This window comes from Vespa velutina, chromosome 15 (assembly GCF_912470025.1).
Source record: "Vespa velutina chromosome 15, iVesVel2.1, whole genome shotgun sequence".
In the NCBI taxonomy this organism is placed as follows: Eukaryota; Metazoa; Arthropoda; class Insecta; order Hymenoptera; family Vespidae; genus Vespa; species Vespa velutina.
In genome coordinates, this window is record NC_062202.1 from 3198788 (window position 1) to 3218399 (window position 19612).

Sequence of the window (19612 nt, forward strand, 5' to 3'; positions counted from 1 at the left end):
TATTACATATATACAATTATATTAATTTAAATAATAAAAACAATATGTATATATATATATATATATATATATATATATATATATTTATTCTAATCAATTATATAATGTATGTGTACGTGCATATATCAAATGAACATTGCAAGAAACAGGATATATATATTTATTTCGAAATAGGTTAATACATACACACGTATATATATGTATATATATACTATATACACACACATAGCATATATATATATATATATACAGTTGGAATAGTTGGAATGAGTATAGCTTCGAAATAATTTTCATGTTCATGGAATGATTAACGTTACGAGTTTTGGCTTTTACGTATATTAATAATGTATATAATTTGTGTAACCGATTGATAAGTTTAAATACTTAATTAATAACGATATCTATATAAATTAAAATAATTCACATCTACGATTGAAATTGCGATAGTTTTATATAAAATGTGGCTATATTTTTTCTATGCCCTTTAAGATAAACCCACTTAGTGGAACTTGCATTTTACAAAATTAACACAAGTTCTTTTTCTCCGGTTGTTCATATTTTCTCTTTCTCTCTCTCTCTCTCTCTCTCTCTCTTTCTATCTCTCATTCCCTATCACTTTTTAGTTATCTTTTATTTTCCTTCTCTTTTTATTTCTGTTTCGTACACTCGTTAAAATCGCTTTGAAGAATGCGCGTCTCTACGTGGAAAAAGAAAAAAAAAAGAAGAAGAGGAAGAAAGAGAGAAAGAAAGAATGAATTAAAAAAAAAAAAAAAGAAAAAAAAAACGAACAAAAAAAGATAAAAAAAATGTTTACGATAAGATAATCCCAAACGACAATTCCGACGTGTTGCATTTTAGAAAGATATTTTGTTCTTTTTTTTTTCTTGTTGTTGTTGTTGTTGTTTTCTAGCTTTTCTTTTCTTGTTTTTGCTTTTTTTTTTCGTTTTTTCGTTTTTCGTTTTTTAAACCGTGCAACGTATCACACAGTACTGATGGACTGACCGGTAATCCCACTATCACACGCGACATCGAAAAATTTCTTCACAGGAATGTATCACGGGTATATCTATTGATTAATCTCCGAGTCAGTTTGATCCGACGTGTTTTTCATTTTTTTTTATCCTAATTTTCTTTTTTCTTTTTTTTTTTTTTTTCTTTTCTCTTTTGTTCGCACTCTTTTTTTCTTTCATTTTTTTTTTTTTTTTTATTATTACTCAATTTTATTTGTTTTCTTTTTAATCTTCCTCTCCCTTCATCTTTGTCTCGAATTCTTTCGCGATTGTGTTATTAAGCACGCGCTCATTGTACTCCTCGTTTGTTTATCATATTTTATTTTCAACTTATTTTTTTTTTTCTTTATCTTTTACTTCTTCTTCTTCCTCTTCCTCTTCTTCTTCTTCTTCTTCTTTTTCTTTCTTTTTTTACTCTTTTCTTTTTTGCTTTTTGTCATTTTCATTTTTCTGTTCTTTCTCTCTCTCTCTCTCTCTCTCTCTCTCTCTTCTTTTTTTTCCTTTTTTTTTTCTTTTTCTTTTTTCTTTTTATTCTCATTCGAATTTCCACGGGAGAATATTTTCCCCGTGCGATGCTTTAAAGCGAATTCTCAGAATTCATTCGTACCTGTTTGGAACTGTTGCATTTTGCATTTTACATTTTGCATTTTGCATTTGACCATCGAACGAATATTGAACGTACGTATGTACGTAGGTAGATAGGTATGAACGATAGGTAGAACGAATGAACGAAAATGAACAGGAGCTATGTGTAAGATTGTATTTCACGTTCGAGTAAATTAACGATCTGAAATTGTCGAAATTACTTAATAATTCGTGGTTCGCGATGTATATTAATATGAGTCGATACTCGTATCGTCATACTCGATAATATAGAAAAATAAATGAATAAAGAAATAAATAAAGAAATAAAGGAAGAAGATAACGAAGTAAGAAATGTAGGAAGAAAAGAAAAGAAAAGAAAAGAAAAGAAAAGAAAAGAAAAGAAAAGAGATAAGGAAAAGGAAAAAGAGAAGAAGAAAAAAGAAAACGAGGATGTACCAAGTTAATAATTGTCTTTTAGCCCCATTCTTTTTTCCTTTCTCTTTTTTCTTGTTCTTTTTTTTTTCTTATTTTTATTTTTATTTATTTATTTATTTATTATTTATTATTTTTTCTTTTTTTTTCTTTTTTTTTTTTTTTTTTTTTTTTTTTTTTTAATTTTTCTCCTCGTTCGCAATAACTAGCGTGGTATATTATATAACGCTGCCCAATAGGAGCAACCAGTAATAGTACCAGCAGCAACAGGCGATTTCTGGTTTGGTTAGCAGGTCGCTGCTCGCGTTATATACCCATTGCTACCAGGTAGCTAGCACAATCTGGATTTCTCTCTTTCTCTCCACCTTTCCCTCTGTCTCTCTCTCTCTCTCTCTTTATCTCTCTCTCTCTCTCTCTCTCTCTATCTCTCTATCTCTCTATCTCTCTCTCTATCTCTCTTTCTCTCTCTTCCTATACATATATATATATATATATATATATCTTTCTCTCTCTTTATCTATCTCTTTCTTTCTCTTTCTCCCTATCTCTCTTTCTCTGTATGATGTATTGATTGGAAGCTGGGGCTACAGGTGGCTTTTCAGCGCTTGCGCGCCATGGGCACAGGTATGAATAAGTTCTCCTTCCTTTATTAAAATCCCCCATGAGCTTACTAGAGCAATCGTTAGCTCTCGGCGATCCCTTTTTTACAACCAACGTCGTCGCCTGGTTTTTTTTTTCTTCTTTTTTTTTTTCTTTTTTTCCCCCTTCCTCCTTTTTCTTTCTTTCGTTCTTTTCTTTTTATTCATTCAATTTCTTCTCTTTTTTGTTTCTTTTTTTTTACTTCTTTTTTTCTTTTTTTATACTTCGTCATCGAAGATATATAACGAAGAATGATAATGAGACTTCTACACGTAGTGAACGTATCATCCTCTCTCTCTCTCTCTCTCTCTCTCTCTCTCTCTCTCTCTCTCTTTCTTTCCTCTCATTCTTTATTTCTTTTGATCATTTAAAAAAGAAGAAGAAGAAACAAGAAAGAGAGAGAGAGAGAGAGAGAGAGAGAGAGAGAGAGAGAGAGAGAGAGAAAGACATCTTCCCGCCATTTGTTATTTTCTATCTTTTTCGACATATTTCCCATTTATTCCCGTTTGAATTTGTTTTCTTCATATTTTCTCTCCTCCTTTTCTATTCTTTTTCTCTCTCTCTCTCTCTCTCTCTCTCCCTCCTCCCTCATCCCTCGCCTTTTCTTTTATTTCTTTTATTTCCTTTACTATTCGTCCTTTTTTTTTTTTTCTTTCTCTCATTCCTCTCGTCCTTTTTATTATCTCTTTTTTCTTTTTTTTTTTCGTATACTTGAATTCACTCTCTCTCTCTCTCTCTCTCCCTATTTATCTATCTATCTATCTATCTATCTATCTATCTCTCTCGAAGGGACCTGTCTTACCTCGAACGTTCTCTTTCCACTCGGTATACTACCCTTCCATGGTTTTTACTCGGTATAGAGCGAAGCGTTTCACGGTGTAATGGACGAAGCTTGAATGAGCGTGAAAGATTCATGAGCAACCGGCTCGAAGACCGACCTCGAATCGCTGCAACTTTGTAATTAGTGCCACTGCACCCCCCACTCTTCCCGATCTCTCTCTCTTTCTCTCACCTTCTCTCTCTCTCTCTCTCTCTCTCTCTCTCTTTTGTTTCTCTTTATCCCTCCTTCTTTCTTTCCTTCTTTCTTTCTTCCTATCCCTTTTACTTATAATTTATTAGAAAAGAAATTTTTTCTAATCGTCCGTTATCTAATAATTTCTATTTATTATCATCATCATCATCATCATCATCATCCATCACGTTTAAAGATATTTGTCGAATGATATATTTCGTTTAATTGTATTAATTAATTAATTTTTCATCTTGACAATTGTCATTCGTTCATACTCGAATTTTAATTTATCGAGAATATTTATTAATATCGAGTTTAACGTTTAATTATTAAAATACAATTGGAATTATTTCCGATTCGTTTATTTCGTTCCTTCGAACAATTTTCCGAATGATTTTTATAAAGTTTAGAATAAAGCGAAAAGAAAAATTCGTAAGAAAGGAACATAATAATTATGATTTAATTAATTTATATATATATATATATATATATATATATATATTTTTTTTTTTTTCTTTTCTTTTTTTTTAGATAATTTCTTCTTGTAATGTATTCGAATGAATTTAAGGGAATATGATCAAAAGATTAGGTTGGAGTTGTGTAAAATTTCACGACAATGAAAGTCAGAGTTTATTAAGTTTGAGAAAAGAAAAGTATTATGTATGGAAAACAAAAAAAAGAAAAGGAAAGAAAAAATACAAAAAGAAATAAAAGAAAATGTACGGTACGGAGAAAGAAAAAGAGAGAAAGAGAGAGAGAGAGAAAGAGAGAGAGAGAGAGAGAGAGAGAAAGAGAAAGGGATGGATATAGAAAGAAAGAGAGAGAGAAAGAGAGAAAAAGAGAGAGAGAGAGAGAGAGAAAAAGAGAAAGGGATGGATATAGAAAGAAAGAGAGAGAGAAAGAGAGAAAGAGAGAGAGAGAGAGAGAGAGAGAGTGAGAGAGGAAACGTGTTACTCTTTTTTTACGAGTAGCGACCGCGATACTACTTTTTCTTATGACTGTCCCGCGGGATGTTATTTTTTCACGTTCCATCAGAAAGTTTGCATTTGCTTCTATGTTCGTACTCCTGAGATAACAGATATTTCCCTTCTGCTTTTTTTCTCTCTTTCTTTTTCTTCTTCTTCTTCCTTCTTTTCTTTTTTCATTCTCTCTTTGTTTCCTTTTTCCCTTTTTTGTTTTCTTTTTTCTTTTTTCTTTTTTCTTTTTTCTTTTTTCGACGTAACGCTCATTCGCTAAGTTTTACATGCATTTCGTGGCTCGGACGTTTTACATTAAACATCACGAGTCCGTGAACGTCATTTTTCTGGGATTTTAAAGCTCATAAAACTTCGATCGTTAACATTAGAGAAATAATAGAAAAAAATATAGAACGACAGAGAGAGAGAGAGAGAGAGAGAGAGAGAGAGAAAGAGAGAGAGAGAGAGAATGATTAAGAAAGTTACCATAAATTTTTTTTTATTTTTTTATTACATTTAGTACCGTCATAAATAAAAAAGAAAAGAAAAAGAGGAAAAAGAATAAAAATCTATAATCCTTATCATCACAATCATTCGATTAATCCTTTATGATCTAATGTTTTTGAATCTATAAATTAAAAAAAAAAACAAAAAACAAAAAAAAGTTACACAACGTGGAAGTCATATTATAACTTGTAGTTTGAAATACCAAAAAAAAAACAAAAAAAAAAAAAAGAACAAGAAAAAAAAAGGAACAACTTCGTATATATGAATTAACAATTAATTTTATAATAATGAACAATGAAATGAGAAGAATAGAAAAAAAGGGAGAAAGAAGAAAAGAAAAAAATATTTCTACGACAATAGAAACAATTAAAAACTGAGCGAAATGCGGAGATATAAAAGTATGCGTATCGTTTTACGTCTGATTGTTTAAAATAAATAAAATTGTATAACAATTTCCACGTTTCTTGTTTCTTTTCTTTTTATTTTTAATTATTATTATTATTATTATTATTATTATTATTATTATTATTATCATTATTATTAGCCAAATAAAAAGAAAAGAGAAGAGAAGGAAAGTAAAGCAAAGACAAATTAATAAATAAATAATAATAATAAAAGAAGAAAAAGAAGAAGAAGAAGGAAAAGAAGAAGTATACGAAAACGAAAAATGTATTTAGAAAGCAAAAATAGAAAAAGAACACTACCCTTTCATTAGATAGAATGATATATTTAGATATGTACATATATACATGTATATTTATTCGTTACAATACGATTCATCCCTTACATATCATCCATCCCTTAATATGTCTCTCTCATTATCGGTTTGGAGAAAAGTCGGAGAACGGTACTATCTTTTTCTTTTTCTTTCTCTCTCTCTCTCTCTCTCTCTCTTTCTTTCTCTCTCTTTCATTAATATACATCTCCACCCCCTCCCACCACATACACACATATACGTATATGTATAAATATATAGAGGTTCATACATTTCCATATATGAATATATGTATATATATATACATGTATGTATGTATGTATATATGTATGTATGTATATATGTATGTATGTACGTATGAGAATGTGTGTATGTGTATGTATGTACGTATGTACATATGAGAATGTGTGTATGTGTATGTATGTATTTATGTATGTATGAGAATATGCGTGTGTATGTATGTATGTTCGTATGCATGTATGTATGTATGTATGTGTGTGTGTGTGTGTGTGTGTGTGTGTGTGTGTAAGTATGTATGTATGTATGCATATATGAACGTATGTATTTATGGTAGGTTTTGGTCGTATCTGGACTCGCATGTATGTATACGTGAACGTATAGAGGGGGATGGAACAGCACGTCTGCGCGATGTGAAGCAAGGGGTGGGAGAGAGCAAGAGAGTCTCTTTAGCGGGGACCCGACGTGCTTTTCTACCCTCGACGACGACAGTCCTGCCGCACCACCAAAACGTGCCACATAATCGTGAGTAGATTTTATACATTCCATTCGATCCTTATAATCTCTTTCTCTCTCTCTCTCTCTCTCTCTCTCTCTCTTTTTCTCTCTCTCACTCTCTTCGTTTCTCTTTCTCTTTCTCTCTTTCTCTCTTTACACTAATTATTTGTATTCTACTTTTCTATTTCTTTTTTATTTTTTCCTTTTATATTTATACCGATTTTTTCATTTCGAATGAACGTCTTATTTTTCTCTTCCTTCTTTCTCTCGTTCTTTTTCATTGTTTAATTATACAAGCGAATAAAAAATTAAAAAACAAAAAAAAAAAGAAAAAAGAAAAAGAAAAAAGTAAATAAATAAATAAAAAGAGAAGGAAGTAATACGCACGAGTCACGTTTGATTCGTCTTAAAGTATTTTTTTTTTTTTTTTTCCTTTTTTTCTTTTCTTTACGTGCCTTTATTATGTATATATATATATATACATACACATATACACACACATATATATATATATATATATATATATATATATATATATATATATGCACATATATATGTATGTGTGCATTTGTGGGTGTATCATCGGTATTCGTCAATGATACTCGTGGAAAATTAACGAAGAAATTTAATTCACGTTTCTTTTTTTTTTGTTTTCATTTTCTTTTTTTTTTTTTTTTTTTTTATTCGTTTTGTTTCATTTTGCATACATGTTTTTCCACGAACGTTTCTTTCATTAAAATAAATAATTATATAATTGAATCAGTTTATCGAGATACTTTTTCAATCGAAAGTTTTATTATTCAGTTATTATTATTTATGTCTTACGATCAATCGAACATTTATTCTTCTATATATATATATATATATATATATATATATATATATATATATATAGTTATGTGTATTTATATATATATATATATATATACATACATGTCTGTGTATCATATTTTATATGTACCTTGTTTCGATAAAACTTGATCGGTTTTCATTCCGTAAGTTTTCCAACGTTAACCGCGTTAACTCCGAGTTTCTTTCGAGTCGATTTCATTATTTAATCGACTAGTGAATAAGTTAGCGTGCGATGGAAATAGTCATTCGAGTTGATCGATTGATAGTTTCTTATCGTCCCGTTATTCGTATTCTTTCGATATTATTCATTTACATAAAAAGTCAAGAGAACGCTTAATAAACAAAGAAATAAACGAACGATCAAATAGATAAAATAAATAAATCATTAAAAAGAAAAAAGGAAAAAAAGGAAGAAGATACGATAGAAAATAATTATGCGTACATGCGAATGAAATCGACGAATGAAGGGATTAAAAAAAAGAAAGAGAAAAGAAAAAAAAAAAAAAAAGAAAAGAAAAAAAAAGAACAAAGATACAAAAGAGAAATGAAAGAAAAGGAACAACGAAAAGAATCGCAATCGAAAAGCGAAAAGCGCGACTTTTGCGTGGCTAACCCTTTTGGTGTTTCGAAGCGATAGAGGAAATGCAATTATGCAGTTAGTAAAACGAGATTATGAGCGTGGCTATGGAACGCTTAAATTTTCATTCGCTTTGACTTCCTTGACTTTTACTCTTGTCGATTAATTAACGTTACACGAGATCGCACGATTCTCCAGTCGTAATATAACATAATTCTCTTTAACATATAAATATATATTTTGTGCTATATAAAAAAGTTTATTCGTCGAACAATTATATCACTTATTCTCGATGCAATTCTCGTTCCAATTACACCCCTTCCACCCTCCTTCCTTTCCCCCTTCAATTTTCTCCAATCCCTTAACTCGTCGCCAATACTTTTTTCATTTTTTTTTTTTTTCACAGAGATCCACAAATCTGCATTTATCGTTTGATCGTTACGATGTATTATCAGATCGATGCATTTATCGATCATTATGATCATCGCACGAGCTTAGAAATATTTTAAGTCATATTATATATATATATATATTTTTTTTTTTCTTCCTTGCATTTTGTTCTACATGTAATTAATATTCCCATTAATTTGTACATGAAAAGAAAATGTCTCTCTTTGTATCGCTTGATACAGATTTGAAATTAACGAGTTGTTAGTTGTGTCCTCCTCTCGCCCCATTAGCCACCCACTCACTTCCCCATTATCGGGAATTGTGGACAAGAAGAAGAAGAGAAAAAAAAAAAAAAAAAAAAAAGAAAAAAAAATGGAGAGACGGGGAAAAAGAAACAAAAAGAAAAAGAAAAAAAAAAGAAAAAAAAAAGGCAGATAAATAAAAAGAAAAAGAAATTATATGCTAGTCGTGTTGTATCTTTCCATCTTTTTTTTTTTTTCTTTTTTTTTTTTTTTTACAAATTTATTACAACGAAGTAACGATTGAAAATTCGAGACACGAATATGTGCGTTCGTATATCTTTCAATTTAATCTCGTACATAGGGATTACATAAAAGGAAAAGTGCAAAGTGATCGAGAGAAGAGTACTCTCGTACGATTCTATGTTCTTTTTGTTGTTAGAAGAAGTAGAGAGAGAGAGAGAGAGAGAGGGAGGTAGGGGAGGGATGGGGGGTTGAGAAAGAGAGACATTTATTCGAGTAATGGCCGGAAAGGATCACTTCCTGATTCGTTTACGACGTGTCACGATTATCTTTATTTCATTCTTTCACAATTTCTTCGAAACTGTTACGTGAAGCGTGTACCTATAGTAAAACGATTTTTATACACATCAGACTTTTCTATTTCTTTTTAATGTAGATTAGAGAAAAGAGGTTGCTTTGAATTGAGATATTAAAACGTGACAAGAAAATACGATTTTCTATAAGAAATATTCCAATATATATATATTGGAATAAAATGTACATATATATATGTATGTATATATATATATATATGAATGTGTACATTTTATCTATGTGATAGAAAAATTTTGTATTAGGGTTTATTCTAAAGGTGAGAGCTAATAAGAGAAATATGTTGGTCACGTATACATAAAGTGGGACATCCATGGTTTCAAGTTTGAAATATATCGAATATCCGTAATCCATATTTCTTCTTTTTTAAGGCTTTACAATTTTTCATATATAGGCAGAATATGAATATTTTTACGAATTGATAAAATACTATATATATATATATATATTATATATATAAGAATGTATATAGGAAGTTTGATATACAATATAATAAAGGGTGGGTTACAAAATAAATATGTTAATACTATAGTATATATAACACCATACGTATATATCCTTATACAATACTCATACTTACTTTCTATCTAGATAAATAACGGGCTTAGTAGTAGGTCGTCTGGTAATCTTAATATTCTCTTCACATTGAAAACGATGAAAAGAAAAGACGAAGTAGAAGAAGTGGAAGTGGAAGTAGAAGAAGAAGAAGAAGAAGAAATGGGAAGGGAAGAAGAGAAAAAAGAAAAGGAAGAAAAGAGAGAGAGAGAGAGAGAAAACATAGCTTTTAAAATATAGCTATGATTCTCTTATCATAGATGGTGAGAGTGAAAAAGAATAGGGGGAAGTTTTTCTTAAAGCTCCCTAACTTTCATGCAAATCATTTTCTTTTTTTGGATATATATATATATATATATATACACACACACACATACGCGCATGTACATACACACATATACGTAAATCGAACGGTCTTGAATATTTTCGTATAATCTTATTAAAAAAAAAAAAAAAAAAAAAAAAAAAAAAAAAAAAAAAGAAACAATAAAAAAAAATATTGTAAAAAATAACAATAATAATGATAATGATTTCGTTCCAATGATTTTACGCTTTGTCGTCTGAACGGAACAAAAATTAAACGAAAAAAAAAAGATAAAAGAAAAGAAAAGAAAAAAAAAACAGATGATAATAATTTTAATAATGATGATAATAATGACAAATTATAAAAGTAAAATATAATATTTCATAATTGTTTTGAAATTAACTCCTGAATTAAATCACGTAGAAACAGTTACTTATTCTCGTGGTGTGTCGGCCACCCCCAATCTCCTTTGCCTTTCTACCTTTACCCTGTCACCCCCTATCCCCTTATTTTCGCTCGTTCTCTCGTGAGAAACGTTACGCAGCACTTTATACCTGCCGGGCGGAACTCGATTTGCCGGAGAGAGGAAAGTTGCGTTCTACAAGAAAATCATTAAAGCCTCTCTTTCTCTCTCTCTCTCTCTCTCTCTCTCTCTCTCTTTCTCTTTCTCTTTCTCTTTCTCTCTCTTTGCTAGGCGGGAAATGGTATTTGTTTGACATGAAAAGCTAGCCAGTCCTTCGAAAAGCAGACCTAGTTAGTAATTGTTTCATAGGAAGGTTGGATAAGGTTTGGTGTTGGGACGTAGAGAGGGTAGAAGGGAGAGATCATGAAATTTTCTTCTAACAAAACAAAATTCAATATCCCTTTAGTTCTATTAAATAATATCGTTAACGTTGATATTTTCCTTGATAAACGATTAATTTACAATTTACATATATTATTGCATTCATTATTCGTTCGTATTTAGCTCGTATTATTTTTAAAGTTCGTATTAATTCAAACGTTGATCGTAAATATCAAAGAACGTCGTTGTTTCATCTAAAAAAAGTTATATAAAGAAGAAGAAAAAGAAAAAGGTAAAATGAAAATCGTTTACAATTTTCAAACGTTAGTTCATTTTCAATAGTTCTATCAAAATCCTCGTCCATTATTATTAGTATTATTATTATTATTATTATTATTATTATTATTATTATTATTATCATCATCATTGTTAACTATATTTTTATTTTTATTGACTTATTATTAAATAAATTAATTTTAACTTAATGCCGAAACGATTAATGTTAACCGCAAATTCTATTAATTAGGTTCATAATAGGGAAACCTTATTCTAGGATAGTAATAGTCATTGTAAATACAAATGACTTTTTGGAATATGAAACTACTAGTCAGTGTTATATTTTAATCCCGTTTTCATTGGTAATAATATTATGGAACAAAGAGAGAGAGAGAGAGAGAGAGAGAGAGAGAGAGAGAGAGAGAGAGAGAGAGAGAGAGAATGATTAAGTGAAAGAGCGAAAGAATGAATCAATCAATGACGCAATAAATATTACAATATTATCAGTTAATGTAATAAATACAAATTGCTTTTTTTTTTTTTTTTTTTTTTTATCAAGAGAATATGCAATTGTTATCTCATACATTTATTTACATTTTAAAGCGTTGTTTGTGATCTCGTATGATCTTTTTTCTATTTTTTTTTTTTCTATTTTTTTTTCTTTTTCTTTTTCTTTTTTTTTTTTTTTTTGTTATTACAACGAAGTATTTGCGATCGTACACATTCATGCGTCATTCTCTCTTTTTTTTTTTTCTTTTTGCGAGAAAAATAATTGATTAGTGCGTTTCGATTAACAAAACTTCGTTTGATTAATAAAATTTTCATCAATAATTAATTTAAATATAATAAATCTCTCAAATTAATTGATTAATTGATTAATTTTGAATTGACGCTTTAATCAATTTAACATTTATCATTGATACTACAATGAAAATAACATTTGTTATCATTAGACGAACAGCTTTTTCTTTTTTCTTTCCTTTTTAATTTTTTCTTTTTTTGCTTTTTTTCCACCATCGGTTATTTACGACGTCGTCGTACGTTTGTGAAGAAAGAAAATAAAAAAAACAAAAAAAAAAAAAAAAAGAAAAATGTCGAGATGAAGTATCAATTTGGTAAAGTTTTTTTTAACGAAATTTTCGAACTTCTTCTACTCCTTCTCTTCTTCCCCCCCCCTGCCCTCTCACCCACTCCCATCTCTCTCTTTCTTTCTTTAAGTTTGATCAAAGTTATTGACAATCGATTAAGTTAACAGCTATTTGTGGTACAAAATTTTTAACTATGTACATATATTTACTTATTATTTGATCACTTATTGTTTATACTTTCTCTCTCTCTCTCTCTCTCTCTCTCTCCCCCCTTTCTTCTTTTTCTTCTTTTTTCTTGTACTTAATCAGAACGACGTCGGCAGATGTTAAAGAAGTTTAAGTTACGTGATGAGTAAATTGATTACTCTTACTGCTCCGTTTTTTTTTCTTTTCTTTTCTTTTTTTTTTTTTTTTTTTTTTTATCTCCACCAACCTCTTCATCTATTATGCTGTTCCAACGGTTTGACGTATAGCAACAGGCAAATAATACAAGCTTTTCCGTGTGTACTCGTTAATTACAGTTCAAAACTCTCCGTGTTACGGCCCTCGATAAATTCGTATATTTTCCTTCGTGATTCAATTATCAGTTATCTCATCATTAATTAATTTCATTGGAGGTATCGTACAAGCGTAAAAATAAATATACATACGTACGTATACATACATATAAATGATATCTATTGTATTGTTCATTGATTGTGTTAACTTTCGATCGTTTTCAAATGAGTTCAAAAGAAAAAAAAAAAGAAAGAAAGAAAGAAAAAAGAAAAGAAGAAGAAGAAAATAATAATAATAATAATAATAATAATAATAATAATAATAATAATAATAATAATAATAATAATAATTATAATTATAATAATAATAATAATTATAATTATAATAATAATAATAATAATTATTATTATTATTAGTAGTAGTAATAGTAGTGTTATTATAATTTGATTTATTATAAAAATTCATCGGATATGAAGTGTCCATTGAAATGGACAGTCATCGTGGCAATATATTTTTGAAAATGAGTACAAAGATTTAGGGAGAATAATAAGATCAAAAATCAGGGAGAATAAGTTATAAAAATCACATTCTCTCTCTCTCTCTCTCTCGCTTTCCCTATTGGGTTACGTGTATTCATCGATCAAGCCAAAATTCAAGTTTCCATGAGACATCTCAATATTCCTGACGGCTATGAAACCTTCATTTTTCAATGAAAAAAACCTTATATTTACAATGTCCGTGCACGATAAAATATATAGGATATACGTACATAGGAACTCATATATCTTTTGGCGACATATATCGTAAATTAAAAAAAAACGAAACAAAAAAAAAAGCAAAACAAAAAAAGAAATAATAGAACGGAAAAACGAAATGAACTTTTATCGCGTGTTTCTCCTCTCTCACTCGTCTTAAAAATTTTTTTTACATTTTTTAAAACGAATAAAAAAATTCTCTCAAATCGATCAAAGTTTCTTGGCTGATTTGTAAGATCATATTTTTTTTTTTTCTCTCCCCTTTCGCGACACCCCAAAGCAATTTCTTTTCCGTATTATAAAACTGCAAATCCAAGGGGAGTACGGAATAAGGAGGTGGTAATAATTTGATCTTTAAAAATCATCTTAAGAAGTATCAATTCGTTTAGAAAATTTTCTTTTTCCATCCCCCATACAAATATTCTTTTCTGTTTATCTTTTTTTTTTTTTTTCTCCCCCCTCCGATTTATAAAATATATTCACATCGTATATAAATATAATGGTGATAATGGCGACAATGATAGTAACTATATATCATTGAACACAAAAGTTTTTCGATGGAGAAGGAAGAACGAAAAAAAAAAAAGAAAAAAAAAAAAAAGAAAAAAGAAACAAACAAAAAGAAAAGAAAGAAGGGAAGGAAAAGAAAATCAATGGATAACAAGAACACATAGAAGTTAAGTTTAAGCTTCTTGTCGGTATCATACTCATGAATCTACTACTATAGCGAGTAAACGGGAAATTATATAGTATGCAATCGGGTTTTCATGGAACTGTAATGGTTGACTCTATCTCGTTTCTCTACCTCATTCTCTCTCTCTCTCTCTTTCTCTCTCTCTCTCTCTTTTTTGGCTTGCTCAGTCTCTGTAAAGTGTACCCTGGCCATCTGTATATACAGACAAAGACACATACTAAACATGTATATGTATATAAACCCACCCAATCACCTACCCAACCACCGATCCAATCATACTACATGTATATATACTATAATATCTATACGTATTTATATACTCAACTCACATAAACACACATATACATACACACACCCTCTTTCTCTTTCTCTCTCTCTCTCTCTCTCTTTTTCTCTCTATGGGATTGCCTATATACACGTGCGATTATGGTGTCCATAGATTTTGAAGTGTATCATTGTAGAGGCTTACAGACAACGATCGACCGTGTGCCATCAACCATAAGCACGTCGTAGTCCCATAAAATTTGACCCTGTAGAAGGTCTAAATCAATTTTATATACATATAAAACACTTATGCTATATATATATATATATATATATATATATATATATATATATATATTTAATATAGTTATATAAAACTCGAAAAAAGATTATAAACAGACAAACAAAGTAGAAAAAGTAAAAAGAAAAATAAAAAGAAAAATAAGAAAGGAACATTGACAGAAGTAAAATTATTTAACGTAGTCGACGATTTACTTTCTTTTAATTTAACTTAATTATAGTAAACACTATCGAGTCATCGTACGACATTTCTTTTTTTTTTTTTTTTTTTTTTTTTTACAAAGCAACATATATTAATTATTATCGATCGACAACTCGACATCCTTAATTGACCATCCCGATATCTAATGGTAATTTTCACGATGACGTAGCACTTTTAAAACGTTTGATGTAGACAGCTATATATCATGACGTCATAAATAACGTCCAATGTTGAGCTGCCAATGCTTCTCAATATACGTTCAGGAAAACGGGTATGCGTTTTCCGAGATCATGGGATACCCAATGTCGATCCATTCGCGTTCAGGATTCTCGTTTATGCTTTTTCTCTCTCTCTCTCTCTCTCTCTCTCTTTCTTTTTCTCTCTTTTTCTCTCTTTCCATTTTACTAGCTCTTATGTGCATCGAAGCTTCTCTTCTAGTTGCTCTCTCTTTTTCTCTTTCTCTTTTTCATTCTCTCTCTCTCTCTCTCTCTCTCTCTCTCTCTCTCTCTCTCTCTCTTTCTTTATCTATTTATCTGTCTCTCTTCACTATGTAATTCGATGCTACGTTAGGCGTTTCTCTGCGTATACACTTGTACATACGTACGTACGTATGTACTTACATATGTATATACGTAGTATACACATATATGTACATATATAAATATATATATATATGTGCCTATATGTATGTATATGTACGAGATGTATGTACGTGTATGAGATTGGTTTATACGCGTATGTCAATTCCGAAGTATTCACTGATAACACGCAGAAAAGGCGGGAATGTTGCTACGAATTCAATTTGCTATGGGATAGTAGTTACATCGAAGAAACGTAATCGGAGAAAATCTTATTTTATGTATGTGTGTATAAATGTATCGTATACATGCAATATCTCTATGGATAATTTAATAATATTACGTTTGCGTTTGTTCCTCGCTTTTTTTCTTTTTCATTTTCGTTTTCTTTTCTTTTTTTTTTTTTTTTTGCTTCATTTTTTTTCCTTTTTTTCCTTGAAGAGAACGAAAAAGGAACAACGAGAAATTTTATCAATTAACATGATATATATATATATATATTCTATTCATTAAAAATATTTTCTTACATACGATATGAAATATTATATTTTTATTTAATTCAATGCATATATTATATATATATATATAGGGAAAAAAGAAGTAAGAGTGAGAGAAAGAAAAAGAGAGAAAGAGACTGTAAGAATGCTTATCACATTATTTAACAGACTGTATTACAAGATACATAATTATGTCCAAGAGAATATGTGCGAGATAACCAAGCCATGGTTGCATTTTTCTTCGGCCACGAGTTTACACCTAACTTGCTTCTATCTACAACTCTCGTTAATGAGACTCTAGATCTCGTGAAATTATGGAGGAAAGAAGTTGCCGAGTTGAAAGTGTGTCTATGTGCGTGCGCACGCGCGTATATACGTGTGTATATGTACCTCTCTTTTTATATATATATATATCTGTGCGCTAAAAATATTTTTCGCTTCGTAAAAATTTGATGTTCGTTATAGTCGACAGGAGTGCGAGCGAGGGTGAAGGTGGGGATGGGGTTGAAGGGAAGTTTAGAGTTGGGGTTTTGTCGAGGACGATAATTTTGGCTTATTCGTTGATAGAACGTGACGACGACACGTTATAGGCGAGATGGAGTAAGGATGACGGCGAGGAAAGGGAATGGTGAGGGTTAATCTTTATTCACTAGGGATATTAAAAAAAAAAAAAAAGAGATAAAAAAATGGGGGAAAGAAAGAGAAGATACCATCTTAAAACTCTTCATATATTCATTTTCTTCTTTGCAATTAGTTCTTTACTGTGTTCCACCTTTAACCTCAACTCCACCTCCGTACACCTTCTGCCCCCCCCCCATCACGTCTGTTAAGACCCCTTTTGCTAACTTTTCTTTTTGTTTTTTTTCTGTTTTCTTTTTTCTTTTTTTTTTTTTTTTTTTTTGTATCTTCGTCGTCGTTCATTCAGCTAACCTACCTTCTTATCTTACTCTTATTCGTTGTTAAAGTTAATTTACCATAATGCCAGTTTGCTTAATAGAATAGAACTGAAAGATGTTATCTTTACTCTTAGATCCTTTTCTTTTTTCTTTTTCTTTTTCTTTTTTCTTGCCTTTTTTTTTTCTCTCTCTCTCTCTTTCTCTCTTTCTCTTATATCTAACAGATCCTACGTACCACGAGGATTGGTACTCTCTAATTGTTTCAACTCAATGAAATTGAATGATTAATTGGAGAATCTTGTTAAATAAATTACTTGTCTCTTTTTTGTACAGGTTAACTAGGTACATATATTATTGATTCGTTTTAAAATTTCGACGAATTTCCTTTTTATGTTGTATAATTTTATGTAGAAAAAAGAAAAATATTGGACTGTTTGTCGAGCTTGTTGTCCTTTTTTTTTTTTTTTTTATCTTATTCTCTCTCTCTCTCTCTTTCTGTATCTATCTCTATCTATCTATCCATTTCTCTCTCGTAATTGAAATCTCTTATTTAACTAATGATAGTAATATATGATATGTTTCAAATTTCGACGATTTTTTTTTTAAATCGTTTTCTTTAAATCTAGTATTTAGTTGAAAAAAAAATAATACTAGGGTACGTTTCTTGAGCCTTTTTTGTTTGTATTTTTTATCAAGTTCTCTCTCTGTCTCTCTCTCTCTCTCTCACCCTCTTCCCCTTTATCTTTTTCAAAAGAGTACAATCAAATATTTGTTTAAAAATTTATAAAAATATAATTTTCTTTTGGATATATCATTAGTTAAATATTATCAAGTATTCTTCGTGAAGAAAAAAAAAAAAAAAGAAAAAAGAAAAAACGAATACAAATGTGCGTAACTGGTTTTGGTTTTGTTTTTAACCATGAGAAAGTCAAACTTATACTAAACCCCTCTTTTAACGGTAGTTGTGTGACTCTGTCAGTGCCACCTGTTGAGACAGAAAATACGTTCGTAGAGAGTGTCGCATCGTTCTTGAACATCAGTTAGCCAAGCAAGCACACGAGGAGAAAATGGGATGTAAAACGATCCCAGAGGAATATATATACGGGAATGGAGTACAAAGCAAACGTGTGTCTCTAGTAGTCAAGTATACACTTCTCATAAATGAATGAAATCGTTAATAAAGTTTCATAATAATTCCTTTAGAAAATTTGCGATCTATTAAAAGAATTAAAAAGAAAAATGAAAAAAAAAAAAAAAAAAAAAAAAGAAAAAGAAAAAAGGAAAAAAAATGCTTCATTTTTTTGTTCTCAATACATTATAAAATATTATATTATTCATTATTAATTTATAATAACGATTGATTTGCATTTAATTTATTACGATCATTATAATGAATCATCGAACAATCGTATTAAACGATTTTATATGATTTATTTAATACTTATGTGTATGTGTGTGTGTAGATAAATAAATAGATAAATAAATATATATATATATATATATATGTATATATTTATATATATTTCTTGATAATAATACGAAATGAATTTGTAAGATAGTCAAGTATCTCTTACATTGAAATGTCTTTTGAATAGATCGGGACATTATTGCTATGTATTGTATACCTAACTTCAGTCGGATCTCGCGTTATTGCAAAATTTCATGAACGTTGCTCGTTCATGATATATATATATATATATATATATATATATATATATATATATATACATATATATAACGCTGTATACGAGTGCAATCTTATAAATGAATGGAAGCATTAATAAAGTTTCATAATTATTATACCATCGAAAATTATAATGTATTAAAGCAAGAACGTTCCTCGAAAAAAAAAAGGAAAAGAAAAAAAAAAGATAAATAAACAAGAATATATAAATTTATTATTAATTTATATCCATTGATTTATATCAAATCCATTACGATTATTAATATGAATTATCAAACGAACGTATCCCTCGACTTATACGTTTTGATTGATTTTTATTATATATATGTATATATATATATATATATATATATATATATATATATATATACTTATTTATCTTTTTATTTATCTATCTATCTATCTATCTATCTATCTTTGTATATGTTTCATAAAAACTTATGGGTATTTTTGGACAGTAATAAAAAACGAATTTGTAAGATAGTCGAGTATCTTTTATCATTGAAATATCTTTTGAATAAATCAAGATTTTATTGCCATTCATTGTATATCAAACTTCAGTTCTACTTCGCTTTATTGCAAAATTTCATGAATGTTTATTGATTTTATGTATATATACACGTATACACATACACACACATACACAACATATATAATAACATTATATATACTCGTCTAAACGTATATAATCATTAATAGTTTCGTAATTGTATTCCTTTCGAATATTGGAATATATTAAAAGAAGAAATTTATTAGAATTAACAAAGAAATAGAAGAAAAGAGAAAAACGAAAAAGAAAAAAGGGAAAAAGTATAAGATCATATAACAATCATATTGTACGAATAAAATGAGAATCGTTATTATTATTTATAAATCAATATGTACGTATCTAACGTTTTAGGAGAATATCGCGTTATTTGTAAAATATCATGAACTTCCTGAAATAACATAATAGAAATACACATACGTACAC

The 19612-nt window shown here is 29.3% G+C and overlaps 1 protein-coding gene across 9 annotated transcripts in view; it reads left to right on the forward strand.

Annotated features, from left to right (window-relative positions):
• LOC124954315 overlaps positions 1–19612 on the forward strand; it is a 121359-nt gene that overhangs the window by 12406 nt on the left and 89341 nt on the right. For 7 of the 9 annotated variants that reach the window (XM_047507052.1, XM_047507053.1, XM_047507054.1 and 4 more), the window contains exon 1: positions 6388–6618. The exons of 1 other annotated variant lie outside the window; for it this stretch is intronic. In XM_047507052.1, the coding sequence (XP_047363008.1) occupies positions 6396–6618 (223 nt within the window). In that variant the 5' untranslated portion in view covers positions 6388–6395. Of the gene's footprint in view, positions 1–6387; positions 6619–19612 lie in introns of those variants that run through there. One more of the 9 variants, XM_047507061.1, reaches the window with a different exon arrangement.